This window comes from Micromesistius poutassou, assembly GCF_964030765.1.
Source record: "Micromesistius poutassou genome assembly, chromosome: 4".
Taxonomy (NCBI): domain Eukaryota; kingdom Metazoa; phylum Chordata; class Actinopteri; order Gadiformes; family Gadidae; genus Micromesistius; species Micromesistius poutassou.
The window spans coordinates 7,639,642-7,665,669 of record NC_140274.1 but is presented as its reverse complement, the minus strand read 5'-3'; the positions used below and the strand labels follow the sequence as shown (position 1 = coordinate 7,665,669).

At 43.1% G+C, this 26,028-nt stretch overlaps 2 protein-coding genes across 3 annotated transcripts; both read right to left on the bottom strand.

The window, feature by feature from the left end:
- Positions 1-1,242: 1,242 nt before the first annotated feature.
- Positions 1,243-16,554, bottom strand: LOC311342482 (calpain-3; the record flags this gene model as incomplete). The annotated part of the gene is made up of 20 exons (XM_084467301.1): positions 1,243-1,269; positions 1,808-1,866; positions 2,722-2,838; positions 3,907-3,985; positions 4,157-4,225; positions 4,457-4,521; positions 4,635-4,692; positions 4,904-4,978; positions 5,135-5,180; positions 5,547-5,752; positions 6,478-6,635; positions 6,825-6,985; positions 7,258-7,332; positions 7,839-7,930; positions 9,226-9,297; positions 10,242-10,413; positions 11,108-11,241; positions 11,479-11,597; positions 12,495-12,570; positions 16,327-16,554. 20 exons carry the CDS (start codon positions 16,552-16,554, stop codon positions 1,243-1,245), a joined length of 2,088 nt encoding a protein of 695 aa, XP_084323427.1.
- An 828-nt stretch (positions 16,555-17,382) lies between these two features.
- eif3k (eukaryotic translation initiation factor 3, subunit K) lies at positions 17,383-24,977 on the bottom strand. Of its 2 annotated transcripts, none has more exons than XM_084466966.1 (8): positions 24,810-24,977; positions 24,258-24,356; positions 23,914-24,034; positions 22,928-23,005; positions 22,611-22,677; positions 22,139-22,216; positions 21,505-21,630; positions 17,383-17,539 (listed from the first exon to the last, which is right to left on the bottom strand). In XM_084466966.1, exons 1-8 carry the CDS (start codon positions 24,869-24,871, stop codon positions 17,508-17,510), a joined length of 663 nt encoding a protein of 220 aa, XP_084323092.1. In that variant the 5' UTR covers positions 24,872-24,977; the 3' UTR covers positions 17,383-17,507. The 2 variants fall into 2 exon arrangements, with proteins under 2 accessions (XP_084323092.1, XP_084323093.1); XM_084466967.1 differs by having other exon boundaries at positions 22,928-23,002.
- Positions 24,978-26,028: the final 1,051 nt, after the last annotated feature.

The window sequence follows — 26,028 nt, the reverse complement described above, 5'->3', positions numbered from 1 at the left end:
GTCATCCACTAAGCCTAACCCATGTAGACATTCATTCTGTGATAGCTGATATAATGGTCTGGGCTCCATACCGAGATATCGTGAATAATTGGACACTTTTGGATACTTTTTTTTGTTGTTGCATATTTACGTATACAACGTTTATATTTTGAGGGGACCAGTTTAGAAATAAATCAAACTATTGACAGTTGAACAAGCCCCGCCCATTTGATGGCGGTGGTGCATTTCTCGCGCCCCCGCCTCACCCGCTCCCCCCCACCACATAAACAGACAGACACGCAAATAACGATACAATGTCAAGGAATTCGTCTTTCAAAATTTCACATTAGTTTATTTAACATTCTTTACATTAATCCTATACGATCATTGAGCCCCTAAACTCACGGACAGTAAAATAACTTATATTAACCATTAAAAAATGTCATTGGACCCCGGCCGCGGTTTGTCCTTCACCCGCTGACTCATGTCTGAGAGAGCCACAGTCGTATCTCATTCACACGCTTAAAACCCAGCATATAATATAGAGGGTGACAAGGCTAACTGTGAAATTCTGGCGTATTATAACGTGTCAGGAGGGTCACTAGATCCGCAAAGCTCTGTAATTTGAAACAAAAGACCGGCAGATCACAGTGTTTCATAATTATAGTATAGGCCTATGTATGTATATGTAATTTAGTAAATCATCACTGGTTGTATTTATGAAGCTTTCCATTGGATATGGTCAACTTTAATAGTGGTTTATTGTAGAAAATGCCAATATTCTAACTATTAAGCTAGAAGTTGTTAAATCAAAATAGTAGTGCAATCAGGAATTCTTTGAATTCCCACTCCTCACACACTCTCTCACTCTCTCTCTCACACACACACACACACACACACACACACACACACACACACACACACACACACACACACACACACACACACACACACACACACACACACACACACACACACACACACACACACATAATATCATATACAGATTCAAATTGGGCTAAACCTTGTAGACAAAACATGTATTAACAGAATCTTTTAGTCATTAACGTGGATCACAAAGACAATGAAATCCTGTGCAATATTATGATAAATGAAATAGGTTGAATGACTGAATTGAGTGTTCAGTTTTGTAATGTGAAATGAAAGAATAAATGCATATACCTGGGCTAAAACTAAATAGCTTTTCAAAACAATACCTAAAAACAACTGAAAGTCCAGAGGTGGAGGAGGTCAGCTGGCCTCTCAGTTGAACATGGTCAGATGGAGCCACTAAAGAAAAGGAGAAACACACAAACTAAATCAACATTCTTTCAACATGACATTTTGTAAGGGTTTGCAACTGTTGTGTCAGGGTTTTCCAGTGTTGCACATCTGGTGTGTTTCGATGCAGTTAGATGTGAAATGATGGGTAATCCGCTCATAGAGTACATAAGTGGGTAATCTTTGGTGAATTTAACTTCAATAAAAATTACTTAAAAGAGATACATAACTATATTTAATAACTTTATGACCATATTATGAAGTATATGCAATATCTGGTCTTTTATTTTGCATGGACCCCAGCAAACGTTTTAACCAAATCAATTGATGTGGCTGAGGTTATACTAAGCAGAGGCAGCAGGACAGCATGAACTCTGTGGGAGGTAAGGTCTGTTGTTGTCTGAGTCATGTGACGAGTAACACCATCCTGTCCCATTGTACCCAATCACAATACAGAATGCATTGCATTTGCAGAATGCAAACCCTCCCTCACATGAAACAACATGTCTAAATCGTCACAAGAGGATCCAAAATGGTGGCCGTGTACCTGTCTGAAGGACATCGAGATCATTCCCTGTCCTGCTACGTCAAATGCATGGAATTTCTCTACAAGAAGAAGAGAAGCCATCATTCAGGGAGCGCTTGTTTTAGTACACCTGGATTAACAGAGGGGTGGGGCAGCATCATTCATAGAGCGCTTGTTTTAGTACACCTGGATTAACAGAGTGGTCAGGCAGCATCATTCAGGGAGCGCTTGTTTTAGCACACCTGGATTCACAGAGTGGTCAGGCGGCATCATTCAGGGAGCACTTGTTTTAGTACACTTGGATTCGCAGAGGGGTGGGGCAGCATCATTCAGGGAGCGCTTGTTTTAGTACACCTGGATTCACAGAGTGGTCAGGCAGCATTATTTAGAGAGAGTGTCTTCAGGTAGCTGACCTCTAAAGAGACTAAAATCTGTACAAATTATGCAGTATGGAAAGGGAAGTAGGCCCGAAATAGGTCAATAAGTAAGTAGGGCAAAATAAAAAGTTCTATAATGCCTTTAGAGATTTTAAATAATGTTTGGATCAGCTGTCCATGTTGAATGATACATGTTTACATTTGAACAGGACTTGTCATATTCTACAACATGGTAACAAGCCTCCATTTAATTAATTTAATTGAATTAAGAATTATCCTGTACTTTGTTCTAACTTTGATTTGAAGGCCAAACAACAGTCTTCCATCAGCCCTCTCTCTGTATCTATCTCTCTCTCTGTATCTCTATCTCTCTGTATCTCTCATTCTCATCTCCTCTCTCTCTCTCTCTCTCTCTCTCTCTCTCTCTCTCGCTCTCTCTCTCTCTCTCTCTCTCTCTCTCTCTCTCTCTCTCTCTCTCTCTCTCTCTCTCTCTCTCTCTTCTCTCTCTCTCTCTCTCTCTCCCTCCCCTATGAGTTTTGCCCCGTTGCCCTCCATTACGGATCATGCTGTCCAGTTTCATCATGAGGTACAGGAAGCCCGGATAGCTGACGGTCATGTCTGGCTCTGTGTATCTCAGCCCAACAAACTGCATCACAGAGCTGTCCATGTGGATGCCTGTGGGGCAGAAACAGACCAGTGCAATAAATACTTATTAGTATCTTTGATATTTAATTCCCACTGGTAAGTGGAATGGTCACAGTGAAGGAAGAGAAAATACCCAAGGGATATACAGTGAAAACAACTACCATGTTGCCAATGGCTCATGCTCGTTCACATATACTACTGGGTTGTCTCATCCTGTTCCAAGAGGAACATATTTAGAATAAACAGTGGACTACAAAAGATTTATTACCCATATACCCAGGGTTGCCAACTCTCACGCATCTAGCATGACACTCACGCTTTCAGCATCAATCTCACGCTCTCATGCACACGCAACAAATGTCACGCCATAGAAAAAAAAAAACTCCCGTTAATTTTCTGTTGATGACTTGACTGGACTAGACCAGACCACATTGTATTGTTTTTAATGAAAGGGGAGGAGTTGAAGACATCTCCCTACAACAGGCACGGCGCCAGCATTTTTTCTCTCCCGGTGCTAATGGGGAGCTTGACTGATAGGTGGGGGTGCTAAGAAAATAATTGATTTTCACGACTTCAGTTACTTTATAAAGAGGTTCTGTTTTTTTCAATAAAAGCAGCTATGATACACAGCGGCTTAACTGGGGCTACACTGATTTTTGACAGGGCTATAGCACCCCCTAGCCCCGGTGTAGCGCCGTCCCTGCCCTATAACATTACAGTTGATCCGCTGAAAACATTGCTCCTGACAAGTGCTAAAAATAAAAGTGCCCCCCCGTTGACAATTCCAGCCGCGGACCCTGTTATAATGTAAGCATTATAAGATTTTACAGAGTCTCACTCCAGCCAAAAACCAAAAGTTGGCAACCCTGTATACCTATTCAAACTACAACTATATCTAATCTAGGGTATGTGAGGATCATAATGGTGTGTTTCTAGGCGATAGCTTTCAGGAGAGTTATTCTGTCGCCCTCTGTAGGTGATTTACGTCCAATTTATTGCCATATTTAATTGGTATCTTTTTTATGGGAGTCGTTCTCTGGCGCCATCTGCAGGTTATATTAATACATGACACCCTCGGGATAATAAATATAAATGTACCTGCGGACTTCAGGGCAGAGCTGACCTCCACGTACTCAAGTTTCTTGGAGCCATTCTTGTCATGTCTCAGGAATACGTCCTGAATGAAGGTTGTTATCATAGTGTATCATAGTAGGTGTGCACAAATTATGATTACAAAAGTATGAAGAGCATTATTAGGATTATTAGAATTGCATAAGCTGTTTATCCTCAGGATATCAAAAAGCAGGCAATAGAATCATTTAAAAACACCATGTATAGAAAATCTTACCGTCCAACTCTGGATCTTATACCAGAGGGTCTTGAAGCCCTGCCAGTCTAGAACGGCCAGACCCTTGCTCTGGAATCAACCGCCGGTCAAGGAAAACCCTCAACACAAGAACCATGTTGTACTTGCCCCCTACATATTATTCACTGTAACTTGCTGCAAAAATGAGGTAATAGACAGAATAACACTAGTGCTAAAATGATCTCAGGTTGAGTCATGAAGTGTACATTTTGAATCAGACCCTGGCAGAGCTACATGTCCCAGGGTGAGGTTGTAGTACTGTGTTGGAGGGTAAAAGGATACATCCATGAGGACCACCATGCTCTTACAGTGCTCCAGGGCCAGATACCTCTCACTCCCCGCCAGCACTACACACACACACACACACACACACACAAACATCATCAGGGACACAGAGACGAGGTTACACACACACACACACACACACACACACACACACACACCAGGGACAAATACTCACCTCCTCCTTGAATGGCCTCTGTTAGCAGGTGGTGGAGGTTCAGTGGTTTGCAAATGCCCTTTTCGATAGACAGACAGACACACACAGACACAGACACAGACACACACACACACACACACACACACACACACACACACACACACACACACACACACACACACACACACACACACACACACACACACACACACACACACACACACACAGGTAAAGGACAGTGGCCAGGTGATGAGGACAGTCATGCAGTGTGTGGTGCGGGCTAGGCTGACCTTGCTGCAGTGTTTTCTGAAGAGCTGTCTGGTGGAGTTGGGTGATGGGAGGACCTTCAGGTGAGGGAAGGGGGACTGCAAAGACACACATTTAGCCATGGAGACGAGGACACCAGAGACGCTACCACTGATCATCACCCAGTACCCTCACGCTGGTCGAGGTCAGGCACATAGACTGACGTAGGAGGACACAGCTGGACAGACAGACAGGCAGACGGACAGTAATCTTACCTCCTTGAATGTGGAGACGTCTACTGTTCCAGGTATGTCCGCTGGTCTGAAGACAGAGCATCAGGAAACTGTCAATCCTAAACCAACATTATCTTGTTTTCATATCGAGGTATTGATATGTTTGATGGATTTTAAGATAGGAAGTGTTAACTGGCTCACTCCCTGATTCATTCATGGTTGGTTTTGCAAAAAAAAAAATTGTTGTTTCAAAAAACTTTGAAACAACAATTACTGTAGCTTTAGAGTCTTCAACTTATAGTTCACCGTCTCTCAATGTTTTTCGTCAATATATATTTCCAAAATAAATATTCATTCGTATGGTGTGGAGCGTCAGCACAGATCTCCACTGAATCTAAAAACATAAAAGAAAAACTTTATCAAAACATAAATATGATAAAACGGTTGGGCTCACGTGGCATCGTTGCCCTTCTCCGTCAGAACCCTCAGGATGAAAGCTCCCTCCTGATTGGGCAGGTTGGTGTAGGGGACGATGACGTAATGTCCAGGCGCGAGGGCCCCCCGCAGCACCACCTCACGCCGCATGACGTCAGCCAGGCTGAGGACGGGGGGGAGCCCCATCAGGTCCTGGGGGGAGAGGGGGGTCCCGGGCGCGCGTGCCTGGTGGAGCCCACACACAAGCACGTGCACACACACACGCATTTATATTATTTTGTACAGTTGTGAAATGGTCACTTTAATTGCTGTGCACATCGCAGGAATACACGACACTCTTACATGTTTAATGTGTTGTGTTCAAATGGTAAACATGTCCACAATCCCTTAATGGACATTTTTTATGCACATGTTCAACCCTCAGCGTTGACACTGACTGCACCTCCCACACTCCACACCCTCTATCTCTGACCTTTATAAGTGTGACGGTTTGATGTCTCTAAGACAGATACCAGACAACCACCACAGCCACAAAACTGTGGGCTCAACATGTGTTTGAGTTAATGAGTCATGATGTGTAGGTTATTGGATATTGTGTGGTAGGGTTAGGGTGAGTTAGTTATCTTTTTAATGTGAGCCACGCCAAAGACGATTTTCTGTCAGCTCGAAGATAAAGTCAAAATATTAGGGCCATATTCATAGTGAATTTGGGACTTCATATTTGTACAAATATTAGGCGTAGAGGGCATACGTCTGGAGTGAATCTAAGTGAAGACCACCCTACACCCCACCGTGTTTAAATAAGATAAGCTAGTTGCTTAGAAATTATGTTTCATCTATTAATGGTATATACAGACAGAGTTTAATCAGAACCGTTTTTTAAATTATTTTAAACGTATTTATTGTGAAAACATATTTGTGTGTGTGTGTGTGTGTGTGTGTGAGTGTACCTGGTACACGTTGATGCCTATAGACAGGCGCACCCCGGAGCTTCTGAAGTGTTTCTGCATCAGAGCCACCAGGAAGGAGCAGGTCTTCTCTGGGTCTGCCGGGTCGTCGTCCTCCTCCAACAGGGTCAGGAAGAACTGGGGGTTCTGGTAGAAGTAGCCTGCAAACACACACATGCACACATTCTCTTTTTCACTGTACTTTTAGGACTTGTGAGGACCCCCCCCCCCCCCCACACACACACACACACACACACACACACACACACACACACACACACACACACACACACACTTTTTGGTCAGGCAGTAGTGCATCTGTGAGGACCCTAGGTCAGGTCAAACCGTACCCAGATTCAGAGGCCCGCCTGCTGAGAAGTTGGGCACCCAATGGCCTTCGTGCATCCGGCAGTGCCAGGGTCGCCCCGTGCTGCCTGGCTGGCTGAGCGAGTCGCTCATGTGACACAGCTCAATGATCTCCAGGTTCTTACGGAAGTCAGACACCGACATCCTGTGGCCGGTGGAGCAACACCAGACAGCAAGGGGCAGAGAGAGAGAGATGATGACGTGTATCAAATAATACACAGTCAACATTAACTTCTGCTATATTTCTAGTATATGTAGTAGTAAATTGGATTAAGCACTTGGTAACTGAGCCTGTATTAATGTAATGTTTAACATCTGCCTAATGTTCATTTCTGTGTGTGTGTGTGTGTGTGTGTGTGTGTGTGTGTGTGTGTGTCTGCATGTCTTTGTTTGTGTGTTTCTCTCTTTCTTTCGCACCAGAACTCTCCGTCCTCTTTGTTGACTCTGCCCAGACGTCTCTGCTCATCCTTACTCACGGTGTTCCACTCAGGCCTGGAGAGAGAGAGAGAGAGAGAGAGAGAGAGAGAGAGAGAGAGAGAGAGAGAGAGAGAGAGAGAGAGAGAGAGAGAGAGAGACAGACAGACAGACAGACAGACAGACAGACAGACAGACAGACAGAGAGAGAGAGAGAGAGAGAGAAATATAATAAATATAAGAGAGGGAAATAATAACAGAAGCAGAGACAGTTTACACAGACACTCGCACACACACACACACACACACACACATTGACACAGACACAGATGGTAAAAACATAATGCACAAAGAAAAACCGCACACACCAGACCTGGTCTCACCCACACACACACACACAGACACTCTCTCTCTCTCTCTCTCTCTCTCTCTCTCTCTCTGTCCCTCGCACACACATACACATGCACACCGACCCCCACACTCTCTCTCCCTCTCTTACACACATACACATGCACACCGACCCACACTCTCTCTCTCTCTCTCTTGCTTGCTCCCACACCCCAAAACCCATTCCCAGTACGGACCCCTTGAGGTCGCTCCAGGGCCCCTCCCACTCGGTGCCTCCCCAGGGGTTGTGCAGACGCACCAGGGCCACGGGGCCCGCACTCGTCTCCACCTGGAGAGGTGATCAGGGACACAGATCATCAATACGGCCAATCGATGTATACATCATAATCATTAATACATTCTACTGAGCAGGTTCTTCACAGTACATTGTGCATGTTGGTTTCTACTAGTGATGGCTCGTTCGGGAACGAATCAGTTCGGAAGAACGACTCTTTAACATGAACGAACTGACCTGATTCCCCGTTTTGCGAGTTGCCGTTCGTTCACTGACTGTGTTTAGTGGTGAAGACTCGAGGACTGAGAAGTCTGAGAAGAGAGCCAGCCGGGCAACAACATCCCGATTCCGAACATGAAGCACTCCTCAGCTAAAAGGAACTTAGTTAATGTTGTGTTGATTGATGACCGTTTGCATCATTGCACGATCGTGATTCTGAGTGGGAGGAGCTGAGTCTGACCGACTCGGCTGAGAACTGTGCATTCGCGGTTCGTTTGAATGAGAATGAGGGAGGAGCCAGGTCTGACCGACTCAGTGACTGAGAACCATGATTCACCACTACCGGAAATGCAAACAAACGAACAAACGAACGACTCTTCTTGGCGAACTGACCGACGCAAACTGGTTCATTCAAACGAATCATGAAATCCACCACTAGTTTCTACATAGACGCACGTGTATAGCAGATGTTCCTTATTCTATTATTTATTATTTTCATTTGCACTGTTCTGGTAACTTTTTTTGCTGATATGACATCTGAATCTGAATTCATAAACACAACTCAATACATAAACACTTAAAACACAGTTAACCCAAACAGGGAATGGTGTGACGGAACCTCCCTTCACTAATAAATGTCCTCAGTGACACTAATTATGATAAAGAGCTGCTCAAGTACAAACATGACTAGACCAACTCCCGCTGCATTCCTCTTGTGCTTGGCCTAGATGGTAAATGGACTACATTTATACAGCCCTTCAGACCTGAGGCCATTCAAAGCACCTTACAACTACTGCCTCACATTCACCCATTCATACACACATTCATACACTGACGGCGGTGTCAAAACGCAAGGCCACAGCCAGCTCATCGTTAGGGATATGTGGCCGGCCCAAGGACACCTCGTCACTTAGCTAGGGGAGTAGAGGAGCCAGGCAACCTTCCAGTTTTTAGTTCAACACCTTTCAATGCATTTTGCATTTCAATTAAATGTGAGTCTGACTTTTACAGTTATCTTAAACCCATTTCCTGTTTTAATATATATTTGTGTTGTGTCTTTGATAAACACTTTGTATTGCCGTCACGAGCGAACAGCTCCAGAGTTTGATTTCAGTGATTGACTTTTTTACCCTCTCCACTGCTGTCAGAGAGTAGGCATGTCTGAACAGGATGCCCTGTTCATTCTTCTGTTCCAGAGGGCCCTGTGGGAACACAACAACACACACACACACACACACACAGACACACACACACACATTGACACACACACACATTGACACACACATTGACACAGACACAGATGGTAAAAACATAATGCACAAAGAAAAACCGCACACACCAGACCTGGTCGGGTTTGTTTAAAACATCCTCATATGGAGTTAACTGTGGGCTGGCAGAGGAGAGAGGGATTACAGGAAGGATGGGTGTTGTTTCAGTAAGTCTCTACATGTCCCGGGAGGACCCAGGCTTCCTGAGGTACTGAAGGGTGTGTCCATGTGTCCATCATTCAATTATATCATTACATGTCTTCCTGCTATGGGTTGGATGACACTTTGGATTCTGTACACACTGTACGTTGTATACTACAGAAATGTAAAGCATCAGTCAGTTCAACATTGTGAGGTCAGGGGTTTGTGTTAACGTAGCGTGAGGGGATGTAGTGTGTGAAAGAAGGAGGGAATGGGGAGAACAGTAGTTATAATTCACACATTTCGGAATGTATCCTTATTCAAATGTCAAAGCATTTTAAAAATAAAAGTAAAACAAAATATTTGATGAAACTGATCATTCAAAGAAAATGGGGTGGTGTTAGTGACCACTGATCTTCTGTTACAATTTAATTAGCTATTTACTTTTTAGTTATCCCGCAGAGGCTTTCATGCTAATTGACTTAGTTAAAACACATCCATGTACTTTAAAAGCAGCCCTAGGGGTGAGGGCATATTTCTCAAAGATACCTATGTCTGTGCACATCGGGGGGAGGGATCAAACCTTGTACCGTTTGACAGGGAGTGGAACACCGCAGCCACCAAACTCCCCTCTCCTGCCCCTAATCTACTGTGTTCTGCTGCATTCAACAGCTTAGGGAACCGATCACAGCAGAGGAACAGCAGTGTCCATGTTACGGACGGGGGGCCCAGCCTACCTGGCAGTTGGCGCAGTTGATGAGGGCCCCCTTGCGCAGCAGGTGCTGCAGGGCCCTGGGCAGGTTCTTGGAAAAGGAGGCTACGGACAGCACCTCCGTCACCCCGCCCGTCATGTCCGCCATGGCCTCGTGGGGGAAGCCCATCTCCAGAGCCTGGTAGCCCCCCTTCAGCCTGCAGGGGCGGAGGGTGGGGGTGGTGGAGGAGAGACGTATGCAGAGTAAGGAGAGAGAGAGACGGATTGGTGGTGTCAGCGTGTGGGAAGGAGGGAGGGAGATACTTTACTTTGTTGAAATCTATTATGATGCCCTCGACTACCACAAAGTATCTCTGTGTTCTCTGTAGCGCTGCACACTGACCAGTGCTTTTTAAACACTTTGGTTTGTTTGCATAGTGACTCGGTTTTGATTGTAAGCTTTGATTGTTCTCAGCCTCGCTGAAGGTGGAGGCCCTCCATCGTGGACTCACACACAATAACAACCCCCCCCCACCACCTAGACCTAAACCTTAATGAAGGGTCTCCTCTCTCCTCTATAATGACAATAGTATGTACCATAGAAGCACCGTAACCACAGTAACACCTGTACGTTCACCAAAACAAGTTACATTCCTCTCAGCCTCAGTGAATGTGCCTGCGGCAAGCAGGCCAACCAGACAAAAGGACAAACGGGCCAGAGGAGTTTTTAATCCTAGAGACAATTATCAATTATCTACGTCATATGTGACATGACGTAACGCCAGAGTGCATGGACAAGAGACAGTGTTGTGGTCCTTTGAATGACAGCGTCTTCTAAATGCAAAACACACACACACACACACACACACAGACAGAGACAGAAAGAGAGAGAGACAGAGAGCGAGAGCCTACTTGGCGTAGGCCTTCTCCAGCAGACAGCTCCAGAACTCGTGTTTGACCGGAGAGCGGAGGTAATACAGCTGACCGTTCTGTGTAGGCAGGAGGTCATCCACCCTCACCTCCTCCCACTTCCCATACTGCCAGAACTACAGGGGAGAGACACAGACCCACAGCAGGAGACAGAGAGAAAGGGAGAGAGATGGATAGAGAGAGAGTGAAACAGTGAATGACTTGATACTGCACATAATTCACATCTTTATTCATTGTTTGTACGGTTTTAGCAAAAGGTTAGTCTCTCTAACCATAACCCAAACATGGTAACTACTCAAACACCATCAGACCCAGGTCTGGTTTGAGTGACGCAGGCAGGACCGGGCACTGACCCTGAAGTAGAAGCTTCCATCGTATCCATTCTTGAAGCCCTGACCGGGAGGCACCACCCTCTTCAGCAGGGAGTGGTGCATGGAGAGGGAGGCCAGTGCAGACAGGAACCAGCAGTCACCTGGGCCAGGTCAAAGGTCACGTTAGGGGAAGCAACACTTCCCATGAAAGGATACTTATATTAATATGAATGTTATGATACATAACAATACAGATTAGAAGGTGATGTAGCTCTAGGTGAGATTTAGGAGCTATTACTCGGGTCTCAGACACCGGTCGGCTATAAGTGAGTGAAATGCACTGTAAGAACAGTTCCGGCTTATTTCTGACCATCACTTTGCTGATTGGTTCACGGAATCCATCTTACCTGTCAATCACATGTGTGTGAAATGCAATACTCAATACTCAATGGTGGATAAACATAGGAAGGGAGGAAGCCGACAGGGATGGGACTTTTTTTTTGGTTGTTTAGTTTTAATATTTTAATCCTTTCTGTTCTCTTTACAACTGTACAATCTTAGCTACAGCTATGGAGATATTCTACCAAAGAGAAAAATAATTTGCGTGACTGGACAAAGCTTTGAAAAGTAGATTTTAAATAAGTGTATTTCAGACCTGTATACACAGTGTTCATTTTAAACCTAGTTTCCTAGTGCTGGCCGATGTCTGTGTTCGCTGTGAATCACAGAAGGCGGGCTCACAGATCCTCGCCTTCGGCAACGTGACTGGTCCAAACAATTTGAAGCGAGAGAAAGTGAATCCCCGAATGGAACCAGATCTGAGCTAGTCCCCATCAGACTTTAGATTCATATCTAAAGTCAGATGCGGACTGATGCCCACATCTGATATCTAAAGTCTGCATTGGTGAGACAAGCACAGGATCAAATATAAGGGGGTGTACTGTGGATCAGATGAGCCCATCTCCTGGTGGCTGGGGGTATGAGTTTCCATGGTAGGTTTTATCACTCTGCTCTGTAACGGTTCTCCCAGGATGCACCGTGGCTGTGGTCGTACTCACCCAGATTCCCCTGGCACACATCCATGCGCGTGGCTCCGTCCACGATGAACTGAGGAGGGGATGATTTACAAAGCTCCTACAGAAAGCGCAGGGTGGGGTCACCATGGGGGAGACAGAGACAGAGGGAGAGAGAGAGATGTTTTCAAACCTGTATTTATTCTTGACTAAATTACCACACACCAAGATCTATGATTCAGTGAGATCTGTTGTGGAATCTGGGATTAAGGAAAAATGTGGGATTGTGGGTTTAAGGAAGAAAGATGTTGGACAGAAAGGAAAACAGGGAAATTCAGACAAACACATGACAGAAACACAGACATAAAGAGAAAGAGAGAAGGAAGACAGACGGAGTTAGGGATTTTGTCCAGCTAACTATGCTGTCATAAAAAAAATCTTTATCTTTACCATCTTTATGACACACGTACTGTAATTAACTTTTATATGATACTATAAACAACACAGAGAGTGAGAGAGAAAAACAGAAAGAGAAAGAGTCAGAAATAATTTAAGAAAGAAAAAAAGGATCACAGAGAGATTGACGGCATAAAGAAATATGAGATAGAATTGGCAGATAGATACTCACTAACCACACAAGACGGGGTTAGTCCAATGAGGCATTTTTATGAATTCTTTGTTGCATACATTTACTATAAAATTCATGGCATGAAATGATACACCTTTGTGCATGTGATATAAAGGCTGGTGACTTTTATGACTAAGATAATTATGCAGAATTTTGCACAATTTCATTGATATGCTTTTGTCAGAATGTTCTTCTCAGAATTCTAAACGACTCAACTGACAGCGTTTACAGGCACATTGTTTGTACGATAAAAATAATCTTATTTATATAATACATTTTTTATCGTATCCTGTATCTTTTGCTGTGTTCTGTTCAGTTTCTGCTGCTGTGATACCTGCTTTTCCTTCTGGGATTAGTAAGTGAGAGTAATTTATCTTACATTGAAGTACTGTACATAGTCATTTAAGACATGGTGTCAGCCGGCAGTTTGTTTTTACTAACTACTCGCGTTAAAAAAAATCATGTTTCAATTCTTAAGGGCGTATGTTACTGCAACAACAACACACACACATCACGATAAGTCAATAACTTTTAATCATTAACTAATAATAAAACCATACAGTAATATATCAGTGTGCTGAATTACTGTCAGCCCTGCCTTGCTCCAATACCGTCTGATTACATGTTGATATTTAATAACTGTCAACCTGCCACAGACATTGTACTGGGAAACTGTATCTACTGTCTGTATTTACTTCTATGTTCATGTATTCTACACTCTGCAGCTGAATTTTATTAGTGCTTTCAGAGGCCAAGCGAACACCTTGACCTTTGGTGCGTTTAAACTTCAGGAAGATTTATAGAGGCCAAAACTGTTTCTGTACGACAGCAGAGATTCAGCAGGTATAAATACCTCAACCGAGTCCCAACAAGTCAAACATCTGAAACACAGATGATTTGTGACAGGATTCTGGCATTCAGGAGAGTTAACAACAACAACAAGTCTAGTAGTATAATTAATGGTTCATAGCATCAATACTAACTGGCCCACAACATGTGTTGTGATCAGCCGTACCCACAACCAGCCATTACAAACCATGGATGGGGAGAGAGAGAGAGAAGAGAGAGACAGAGGGGAGAGAGAGAGAGAGAGAGAGAGAGACAGAGAGGAGAGAGACAGAGGAGAGAGGGAGAGAGAGAAGAGAGAGGAGAGAGAGAGAGACAGAGAGGAGAGAGAGAGACAGAGAGTAGATCGAGAGATACAGACAGAGAGCCGATATTAGTGATATTAGTGAGCGGCAGAGAGACAGAGAGAGAGAGAAAGTGAGAGCCTGGGGGTGGATCATCTGCAGCTTTGTGTTTAAGGGTGATCCAGTACACAAAACCCGTTTTGCAGGATCTCAGAGTCAGATTACATTCAAGCGGTCACAGAATGAAAATGAAGGGCAACACAAACAGAGCTAGAACAGAGCTAGACAATGGTAGAAGAATCCCAGGTAACATCTGTAAAGTTACCTGCAAGACTCTATTGAGGCTGTATCTTGAATCATAAATTCAAATCTTATTTTTTATGGATATTTCATGATTGTAAAATATGGGGTCACATCTTTCTAATATATTTTGATGGGTATGTCCTGTGATGTTAAAATGTAATGTTCACATCTATTTATTTTTGGGATGGATAAAGTTTCTGACCCTATTAAAGCTATTGTATCTTAAGGCGACCTCAACTCATTATATGTTCTTGTATTCAGTGACTTTGTTGTTACAAATCTGTTATGTTGTTCATGTCTTCCACTAGACCTTAATCCAGAAGACAGAACCCATCCAGCAGGATCTCCGTAAGGCAAACAGTAGTCTCAAGCAGTCACACAACAATGCAAACACCATAACAGGGGCTGTGTTTGCTTAAGGCATTGGCTGGAGTGAATCCAGGTAGGGTTTGTAAAGAGTGAATTTGGAGAGTGGTCAACATTGTCCTACAGCCCTCCTCCTCCAAGTGCTACTAAGCACTGGCTAAGTTCAATTCAAATACATGGATCATTATAAAAGCAATAGTTTCACTTTTCTTGGCTGCTTGGCAGATAAAGAGAGCACATTTAAGACTGCACTTTGTCTGGTCATTTGTGATGGCATTTGCCATTGGTTATGACATTTTATAGACCTGATAGATTAATTGACAATTAAAATAATGGTGAGTTCCAGTCTTATACCTGCTAAAAGTTTGTTCATGCCTTTAGGTACAAAAATATGCATGTGATGGAAGCTCATGCTCAGAAAGACAAGGTTAGCAGGTTTACTTAAATGAGTGCCCAGTTGTTTGATGGTGTCTTTGGCATCAATACCATTCATAGACACTCAAAGATTGAACAATTAGATTATGGAAAGAGGTTAGACAAAAGGAAAGCTTAATCTGATATTTAGGTGTGATATAAATGTCATTTTGACATGTGAAATTATTGACTGTTCTGGGCCAATGAAGAAATAACCCTTCATTATACCATTAAGGGTCATTATTGAGGGACAATTAAGATTTAAGAGCTGTTATTGATTTAACAATAAGAGCCGAGTCAATACGATGTTCACATCTATTCAGGAGAGAGCAGAGGACGATGAGATGGAAAGAGAGACCAGAGGACAAAGAGATGGAGAGAGAGAGAGAGAGAGAGAGAGAGAGAGAGAGAGAGAGAGAGAGAGAGAGAGATCAGAGGACAAGAGATGGAGTGAGAACAGAGGACAAAGAGATGGAGAGAGAGAGAGAGAGAGAGAGAGAGAGAGATCAGAGGACAAGAGATGGAGTGAGAACAGAGGACAAAGAGATGGAGAGAGAGAGAGAGAGAGAGAGAGAGAGAGAGAGATCAGAGGACAAGAGATGGAGAGAGAGACCAGAGGTGAGAGATTGAAAGAGAACAGAGGAGAGCGATGGAAAGGGAGACCAGAGTGGAGAGAGATGGAGAGAGACACGTTGAAGGAGAGGTCTACGGTTGAGAACACTATAGGAGACACGATGTCTGCAGGTCATTAAAAAATCTTAGTTAATAGTTAAAAATTCAGATGTAGGCCTATTAATAAACGCTTTGTATTTTTGTCCTTGTCCTACCCTTAGGTCTCCCTTCATTGGTCAGCATATATAGGCCTAATCATAATAAAAGGTAGGCTACCATAGTAACTAATCAACCGTCAGTTTTGTTGTATCGCTTTTCTAGATCTAGATTATTACTTTACAACATGAACAACGAGATCGTTGAATCCTCTGTTATCTTTGACACTTTAACCCATCTCAAATCACCTGCGTGTCTATCACTTTACCATGGGCCGCTTCCATTCAACGGACTTGGCCAGCAGCTCTTGTCCAATAGGGAAGGTGTAGTCCACGAAGAGGCCGTCCTGTCCCACGGTGTTCCCGTTGGGCTCCGGCGTTTGACCGCCAAAGATATCCGACAGCCAGCGTCTGGACTGGGACCCCAGGAGCTCGTCGACGGGCGATTCCAATTCGTCCTCTCCGGGAGGAATCGACCCTTCCGATGAAACACTCATGGCTGCGAAAGTTGATTCTTGCGACCGTAAACTCCGTCTGAGCAGAGTTGATACTCAAATAAGCGCTTCTTCGTCCTCGTCGCTTTACCTGTGCAGGGAAAGTTAGGCCACTCCCTTCTGGAGATAAGCCGCATACAGGACGGGTGTTGAGTGAGGGTGTTGTTGGATGCATGTTAATAGACAATACTAGTCTACTCAAAAGGAGATGGCAGTCCGGGATTCCCCACATTAGTGAAATATGCCCGTAGGACCGGCCCCCGGCATGGGAAGGTAGGCCTACAGGAAACGTATTAGAGGGAATTATGCCCTACACGATGACTCAAATAATTCCGGGAATATGCAATACTAGGATCAGCATTTCAGGATTTGTGGAAAATAAAATCCTGTTTATTCATCCTAGATTTTATAAAACTGTTTTACATTAGCAGCAGAGTTCATAGGCCTAAGCAATATTTATGATAAGCCTGTGCAGTTATACACTTTTTTTTTTTGGGGGGGGGGGGGGGGGGGGGACTTTTTGTTCATTAAGTCTCACATCCTTTTAACATTTGTTCACCTGGGCAAAACAACTAACATGTATAATATTCAAATATAGATGTATTTATAACTCACCCAAACTGACTGCAATTTACAATAGGAAGCTAAAAACACAAATTGAGTGCAGAGCAGCTCAGAATAGCTCAGAACACAAGGTTAATCAATGTTTTTAAGTATATTGTCATCTGTAGAAGGCTAATTTATGTTCCCATTGGATTCATTTCAGAAATGCCACACTATTGAATATATTTACTATTTTATAAACACCAAGTTAATAAAACAAGACAAAACTAGGAGGATTGATAAATTACATTTATTGGGAAAAAGGTGTACTGAGAGGAAAAAAAAAATATGACCAGGTTTGAAATATGTTCTGATAAGTATGAGTTCTGTGTGAGCGGGTTTGGGTTTGTCCATCACTGAGATGTGGCCATGATGCTGGAGACACCTGCAACAGAGAGACAGGACAGACCAAATACTGTTAAATATGCCTTTAACATGAAATGAACCATGTCACACAGGATACAACTGGATTTGATATCCTTTCATATTGGATTGTGCTGAAACATGTTGCCCATCGGCCTATGAATCATGAATGAATCATGAATGAATGAATAATTTTGAAACAGTTGTCATGGATTATCTTTGCCACTTCACTGGTGTGTCAACTGTACCAGAGGGGGTATTCCATCAAAGTCGCTAACGAAAGCGGCTCTTAGTTTATTAAGCCCAGTTAGAACTAGCGCCAACTTTCACTTGAGGCTAAAGCCGTTCCATCAACGCAGTTCAGCCGCGCCTTGCTCAGGTTAGTTCAAGCCAGGCTAACGTTATCCTGGATAATGCGCATTTACGAGATATGTAACCAGCCCAGAACCGTGAATGTCGAATCATGGATCAAATGTCCGAAAAGGACCGAGCAGGATCTTATCCAGTGGCGAACAGAAGCTGATTGTGGAGGTCTATGAGGAGTACACGCATATAATAACTCAAAAAGGGAACACCGTAACCATTAATAAAAACAGGGAGGCCGCCTGGCAAAAAAAAAAAAAATCGTAAAAAAATCGTAAAAAGTAGTATTAAGCGTAACATATTTTAATTGAATATTGACCATGGATTTTTAATCATAGTCTTGTCCCGGTCATCCGGGGTTCAATCCCCACGCAATTACTAATATAGGAAGCATTACTGCTTTTTATTAATTGCCATTTATTTTCCATTTCTTTGAATATTCTAAATTAGGGAATGAATAAAATTAATAAAGGGAATTACAAAATTAAGCCAACGCCAAGAATACTATGAAATACTCTGGACCGCAAACTGGGGTCACGCATATCACAAGACAAGTGCTAGACCATTCATCCAACTGCTGATTCCTGATTTTGTTATAATACATCGATTTGTATAAAAATGTGTTAAGGAAATAGCCACGGTAACAATAGATAGAAATTCATTTAATTATTTTATTTGCATCATTTAATCTTAGACCCTTAAAAGATACGCTGTTTGTACTTCATATATGTACATTTATGACAAAATCGTGAGGACTAGGCTTGGTGGAACCTTCTGATGGTACACTTGTTGCTGACAGATGGACTTCTCTGAAACACCGCTCAAGTTAGCCTGACAGTTAACTTGCTCCCGACCAGGTTAGTTTGGTCTGATAAGTCTCCATGGTTACTTAGCGGAGATTCCCTTAAGTCACGTTAATGGAACGCAACTCTAGCTGAAAGAAGCCCGGCTAAGCAAAATAAGCCAGGCTTTGCGCTTAGCTTGGTTGATGGAATACCCCTCAGTTACCACAAGTAGTTACTGGGCGGCCTGTTTACTGTAATGACTTACAGCCTCAACTCGTCTCAACCTGAGGGAAATTGGCCAAACATTTGGCTAATGCAAATGTTCATCAGCGCAAAGCTCTTTTCTATTGTACCAGTATTTATTCAGGAAGTCTTAAGGTGTGTTCACACCGCACTTCGCCCCGCGACACGTTTCAATGTTAAGTGAACGTGGAGACGCGAATCGGGCGAATTTTTTTTCCGCCTATTCGCGCGACAAGATTTGATTGACGGCAAGAAATTTTTTCCACGTGAACGGCGAGCGCGTTCACGTGGATTCGCACCGAGAATAATTCGCTGAAGTTGAAATATTTCAACTTCTTCGCGGCATTTGCGTTGAAACAGCCAATCAGCGTTCACTCCCTGTGGGTAACGTGGGTGAAGTAACGTAAAACAGCCAATCAGCGTTCACTCCCTGGGTGACGTCACGTAACAGCCAATCACCGTTCAACCGTTCAGTGAACCGCAGCTTGGAGGAGAAAGTGATTGTTGCCGTTTGCGACTCCCGCTCTATATCTACATATAATATATAAATATCTATATCATATAATATATACGATATATATAATATCACGGCACGAAGCGGTGTGCGCCTCCGGATTATATTATTAACCCATAAACGACGGGCTCTCCCTCTTCCACAACAGGTACAGACACACATCTCGGCCATGGTTGATGAGAATGAATTGGCATGAATGACCGTTGGCAGGCAAAAAAAAAATTCGCCCCGCGAATGCACACAAAAATGCACAGCGACAGATTATGATTTGTCGCGCGGCAACATTCGCCTATTCGCGCGAATAGGCGAAATGGGACAAAGTGCGGTGTGAACACACAGTTAGTGAGGGGAAGCACCGCTTTTGAATCAGAGATTCGATATACATGAAACTATACAATGATTAGGCAATGATTATGGCTTAATGGTGCCATGACATGCCACCAGGTGTAGTGTGATTAGCCGTTATAAGCTGTTTTGGAAATCTGCCCCACATGACCTCATATGGGGCAGGAAGTTGGCGTGTCCACCTAGATGTGTGCTGGATAGATCAGTCTAGCAGCCTACCAAGTGCTGTAGTAAACGTTGCTCATCTATCCGTCACACATCTAGGTGGACACGCACACCTGTGATGTGTTAAGGGCTGATTTCCAAAACACCTTGTAACGGTTAATCACGCCACACCTGGTGGCATGTCATGGCACCTTTAAGAACATAACAGATTTAAACATGCCTGGATAAATAGGCTCTCGTTAGGGAGGGACCTAAAATTTTGTATTTACTTTTATTTCTTTAATTATAAAGTTATAGAAGGTACGAAGATCTTAACAGAAAAAAATGTTCAGATTAAGCCTCGTGGCAGAGCTGCATGAGAGAGCCTAAGCAACAAAGGATGCGCTGGCAGTGGAGTTGCAAAAGCGAGCCTAATGGCGCATTTCCACCGGCGGGTACGCTTCGGACCTAGCACACCTCAGCTCAGTAGTGAGGGTGCGGTATTGCCCAGCTCAGTTACGGCGCGTTTCCACCGCCGCCAGTACCCTTATGGTAGGGCAGGGTTTAAGCTGGACGGCAATAGCCGCGGCAGCTACGTAAGCATCGTGATCTCATAGCAGCCCGACACAGTGTAGCCATTGTAGCCAATCCAAGGAGAAAGAAGAATGCGCACAATGAACAAAGAGCAAACAACTATGTAGGACGTCCAAGAAGGACGGCAAACTTTTGCGTGACATTTTCTTCAATAAACGCAGCTTTCGCAGAAATATCTCGCCGGTACTATGTTTGTTTGTTGTTATCCCCCTGTCGCACGGAAGTGATTTTGTCGACCAATCAACAGACGGCGTGTGTAGCTCAACCTTGCCGGGACCCTTTCAGGCGTCTCAGTAGCTCAACGGAGTAGTACTGTGAGACGAGTACAGCTCAATACGGCTCAGTCCGGGTCACGCCCACTTTTGGCGGTGGAAACGCAACCCGTGCCGCACCTTTGCAGACTGAACCGACCGCACCCTGCAGTGGAAATGCGCCATAATAACCAGAGGTTAGGCCTTGCGGTGGAGCTGCACGAGGGAGCCTAAAAAAACATATACCCACCATTCTCCTTCTCTGAAAGGAGCTGTGTTTGAAATCGTTCCCGATCACGGACATAATACACTATATAGGGTGCTCACCATTTTGTAGTGGTGTTCGAATTCTCAGTGGTTAATTTCATTCACTATATAGTGGACAACAAAAATACCCAAAATTTGAGTGAACATATGATGTTCCCTACATGTTACTCCCGTATACCACAATGCAATACTGACGCAAATTACGTTTAGAAATGTTCAGCGTAGTGTCCGAATTCTCGTTTGTTCGTTCCCTATATAGTTCACTATATCATAAACACTATATTAGGTAATAGTGTGAGTGAATAGGGAACGATTTCAAACACAGCTAGAGACATCTTCAACTTAAAGGAAGCAGCTTTTTTTTCTTTCCTCCGAGTTATAAAGGGGCCTTCTGTCTAGAGTGCAATCTAGCACACCCTCTGAGTTATGTTTGGAATACAACAACAAAGACTTTCTAAATTTGATATTTGACACTACTTACTCTCAAAGTCGATCTTCTCCACAATGTTCTTGGGCTTGACACTCTCTTCCTGGTTGAAGATGAAGATCTGTCCATCCTCATCCTCCGTCCAGCCGTACTTGTTCATCCAAACCTTCACCTGTGTGTCTGTGGGAGGGGCACCGTCAGATCACAGGCATCAAACTAGCTACCGTTTAACATTGAAACGTTCAAAGCTTATCTACCCACTGTTTGGCTTGAAGAAGGAATTATTCCTTAGGATTGACAGATTATAGTTGTACTTAATATACGGTGGCACTTACTGTAGAACAATAATAAAGCAGTAACTAAGTTTCAACAGTGTTTGGGATATTTAGTAAATATGTTCTATAAATGAAGTGTGACAATTAATTCTGCAGCCCTACCAAGCATTGAGCATCAAAACATTTTCGGAACACACCAAATGTCCCTTCAATGTTCACTAAAAACACAGCTTTGTAAACTGCAATGCATGATTTGATAATTTGGCAGTAAGAACTATTTTTGGGTTACAAATAAGACAATTGCTGGCCCCTTTCAGGTCAAAAGAACACAATCTAAAAGTGAATGGACCCTGCTACCATGGTAACAACTCTGGGTCTATGAATGATTGACAGAACTGGATGGTGTATCCTACCCAGGGGGTCTCCCAGCATCTCAGCCAGTAACCGGTGCTCGATGTTCTGGTAAGTGATGCCCACCACGTGGCAGATGACTGGCGAGGAAGAGAAGAGTTCAGTTATACCACGGCTTTATGATGGTCAATAATGTTCCAAGGTGAGCTTTTTTTTTATTACAGGACAATGGTCTAATACAACAAGCGAATAGATATTTAACGCAAAAACATTACGCACAAAGCACTGCGGAGGGATAAAAAAAACAACGATTAATTCAAAAATAATATTACAGATGAAAGTAACCAATATCTAGTCATATTAATGTCCAAATAAGACTAGAATTCGGTAGAATTCGGTATTTTTCCCGAAGTAAATTCAGACGTTATAAAGGAGCAGGTAGGGGTTGAGAATGTAGACAACATGGATTGAACCGAGTACCTTCGGGCTGGGAGTGGAACACACTCAATTTCCTGTTCTAATGTCTTAACTCACACTTTCTCACAGAGTCCTCAAAGCCAGCGATGCCATCGATGAGCTCTCTGTTCTCCTCCAGACTGGTCTAAGACACGGCAACCAAACAAAATAAAGCATTGAATAATACTCCACACAACACATGGACAACAATCATCGCTGTGTGAATTCCATAAGCAATTTGGCGATTCAATTTAAAAAATATGACAAAATCGACATAAGACTCATCCTACAAACACCTTTTAGTGCCTTAGGATAAGAGAAACCTTTGAAGGTTGTGTACTAGCGTATGAGGATGTGCACATGTGTGGATGAGAACGTGTGAGCGTGCAGCGTACCCAGAAGCTCTGGAAGTGGCAGGTCTCCAGCAGGTTCCCCAGGTACAGGATCTGTCTGATGGGGCGTTCCTCTTGCTGCGACACTGTAGTCAAGGAAATGGACACATGGACGCCCGCCCCCCCAGCCCACCCTATCCCTCCCCACCCCTACAGTGACCCACTGAGTCATGGGTAAATTAAGTCTATTTTCTATATTTATTGCTTTTCCATCTCTCTATATTGCCTTGTGCAACTGCTGACATCATTTCCTGAGGGAACTTAACTTATCTTAACCCTAGGCGGCACCTCAGTTCGCTTTTAGAGCAGACTGACAACATATTGTTCTGTTATGGATCTGTTCTCCTAGAGACATAAGCATTGACATGTAATCAAAAAGTTAAAAGTAAAAAATTTCAGCCTATTCAGACTATGTCATGATAATCCCTGGTACCAAAACCCACTTCTTAGGAAAGATACACAAAAACATAAACCGTCAACTTGACAGACAACCTATCAATCTTTAGCTACTCCAATAACCAAGGACTGGCTGCCCAGATGGTTCTGTACGGACCAACCCACGGACCAACTCAGTGGACGCTTCCAGCTGGTCTCTTGGTCCAGCCATCATACATCTGGGTGGACACACCCACGTGTTTCCATATTTTGAAATGCCTTGTAATGGCTCCTCAAACCCAAGCCTCTGGTGGTATAGTATGGGCCCTCTAAACCATTATAGGTAAATAACAACTAATAATTTGTTTCCTCTGTATGACGCAACAGGTTCTGATTGGTTGGAAGTTTGTCTTTTGCCAAATTAAAAATGCATTACTTAAATGTAAATGAATGCATTGCAATTAGACAACATAAGGAATATGCCCCTCCCATCTTTATTTACTTCAGGCTACTTCTGATCACGCTAAGGGCTGACCAGCAGGTCGGTGGATCAGAACCTGGCACGTCATACAGGCAAAGAAGAAAATAAAACAACTGCAGCACCAAAAAGATACGTGGGTCTGGTCGATCATACACTTGCACAGGGTGAAGTCTGTGTGGGGCAGGTTGGTCAGGGCCTTCAGCAGGATCTGGGACGTCACGTTGGTCTGGAAGTATGCTGGGTTGAACTGGTACCTGCAACATGTTTTCAGGTGTCAAAAAAAAACTACTTTCATTATGATGAGCTTTAGAATGAGATGGATAAATACAATCTGTTGAATCGTTAAAGTGAACCGGACTGTGCAAATCCAACAGGACCAGGTTATAATAAACAAAGAATAGAAGGAGAATTTTAGAATAATAGGGCTAGTACATCACATCACGGCTTAAAAGCATTTTTTAAGTTGGCAGAACGTACAGTTTGAGGATGGCCAGGTTAGCCTCCAGATCATAGGCGTTCTCCTTAGCTTGGGTCTCCACGTAGCGCTCCAAGACAGCCAGGTTCTCTGGGTTGTACCTGCGAATAGATTGACAGACGTAATGACACCACAATCAGGTGCATCTCTTGTCAATACCTAAAAGAGCCCAACCTCAGAATCATATTGAATAGAACCACGAGAACCAAGTGGAATGACAATATCATCCAATGATATTGATATCAACTTCTTTACTTGAATATCTCAAAATAAATAGGACAGCGATGGCCAATCCTTCACGTTAGCGATGCAATGCAGATGATCCATACAGCTGCCTGGCTGCAATAAACTCGTTAGTTGACATGCCTTTATGTATTTTATTGGTCTATACAGGAGGTTGTTCGTTGAGACTAGGTTAATAGTTATACAATAATCGTTCCAGATGAGAAGTCATATGGAATAATACTAGTGTAGATGCTAACGGGCAGGCTAAATGCTCGCTGCCTAGCCAGAGAGCTAACCACTAAATCGCTTATTCTTGTACTCATCCACACCTGTCGATCCCACGTAGAAGCTTTCCAACATTCGCCCTCATCTGTTCGAAAGACAACGCCATTTGGTCCTAACTTTTGTTTGTGTTTATCGGGTGAAAATCCCAATAATGTCCACACGTGGATGTTAAGTAGACAAGAGAACCGGCGGAGGAAGAACCTGCTTGGACCGGAAAGAGTGAAAACATAAGGGGAGACTAATACAGACCCATCGATTATGATTTAAAACTCAATACACCATAACAACTATTACGTTTTTACGACGTTAAATATTATAAACCAAATGTGACAATTAGCTTAAATTATCTACGGATTTAATATTCGTATTTATAGCTAAATATCAACGAAATAACTGGTACAAAGCGTACTTCCGCCGATTAAACAATGGTTCCTAGGCCAGCGAATTTTCGTTCCGAGCACACCGGCTTATTGCACTGTCGCCCCCTATCGTTGAGTATAACTAGTATTTGCTCTGTAGGCTTCTGTGATAAAGGTGTCGCCTCACTTGTTTTTACAAGGTATCTTCTCATATAATATACTCAATAACACTACGTTTTTAATAAAGAAAGTGTTCCAAGGCTTGTACATTATAATGCATCATATAATTAGTATGTTGGCGATACTAAGACCATTTTGTGATGAGAGAGAATTGTAGTAATATAAAATCCTACATAAATGTAAAACCACCATAACCTAGACTTATCAAAACTTTATTTTGCCATGTTTCACATGAGGAACCCAGTTTAAAACACAACAATCTCACCCCATAATGAAAAATTATTTCATGATTAGTTACTAAACCATGACCAAAATACCATTACAACCAAAAACATTCCTAGGCTCCTATACTTCCAAAATGGAGACGAGGTCAATGCAATGTGACAACACAATGTACAAGCCCTATAGTCTTATACATTGATATAACCACCAATATATCACATTAGCAGCGTCAATATCATGATATATGTCATCATTTGTTCTTATGGTTGATTTACCTATTTTACCTGCCTGTTCTAAAGGCAGATATCTTACTGTCAAGTGAAACATTTTATCTGTAGGGTAATGTCTTCAAGAGACGTGGCAAGTGTTTTCGAAATAGGTTAAGTGTGGTTAGTAGATAGATAGCGATCAAATTATATTTTCTCCATGCTCGGCTGCAAGCTAGTGTTTATTGTGAAGTATTATTTGTAGCTCTATGGGCAATTAAATACACCGGTTTTAG

Bases quoted from the DNA above. Each gene is read 5' to 3' on its own strand.
- eif3k (XM_084466966.1), bottom strand. From the start codon at position 24,871: ATGGCGTTGTCTTTCGAACAGATGAGGGCGAATGTTGGAAAGCTTCTA. The intron at 24,357-24,809 runs GTGTGGATGAGT...ATCTATTCGCAG, and splicing joins CTTCTACGTGGGATCGACAG to GTACAACCCAGAGAACCTGG. The intron at 22,678-22,927 runs GTACGCTGCACG...GCCGTGTCTTAG, and splicing joins GCCACTTCCAGAGCTTCTGG to ACCAGTCTGGAGGAGAACAG.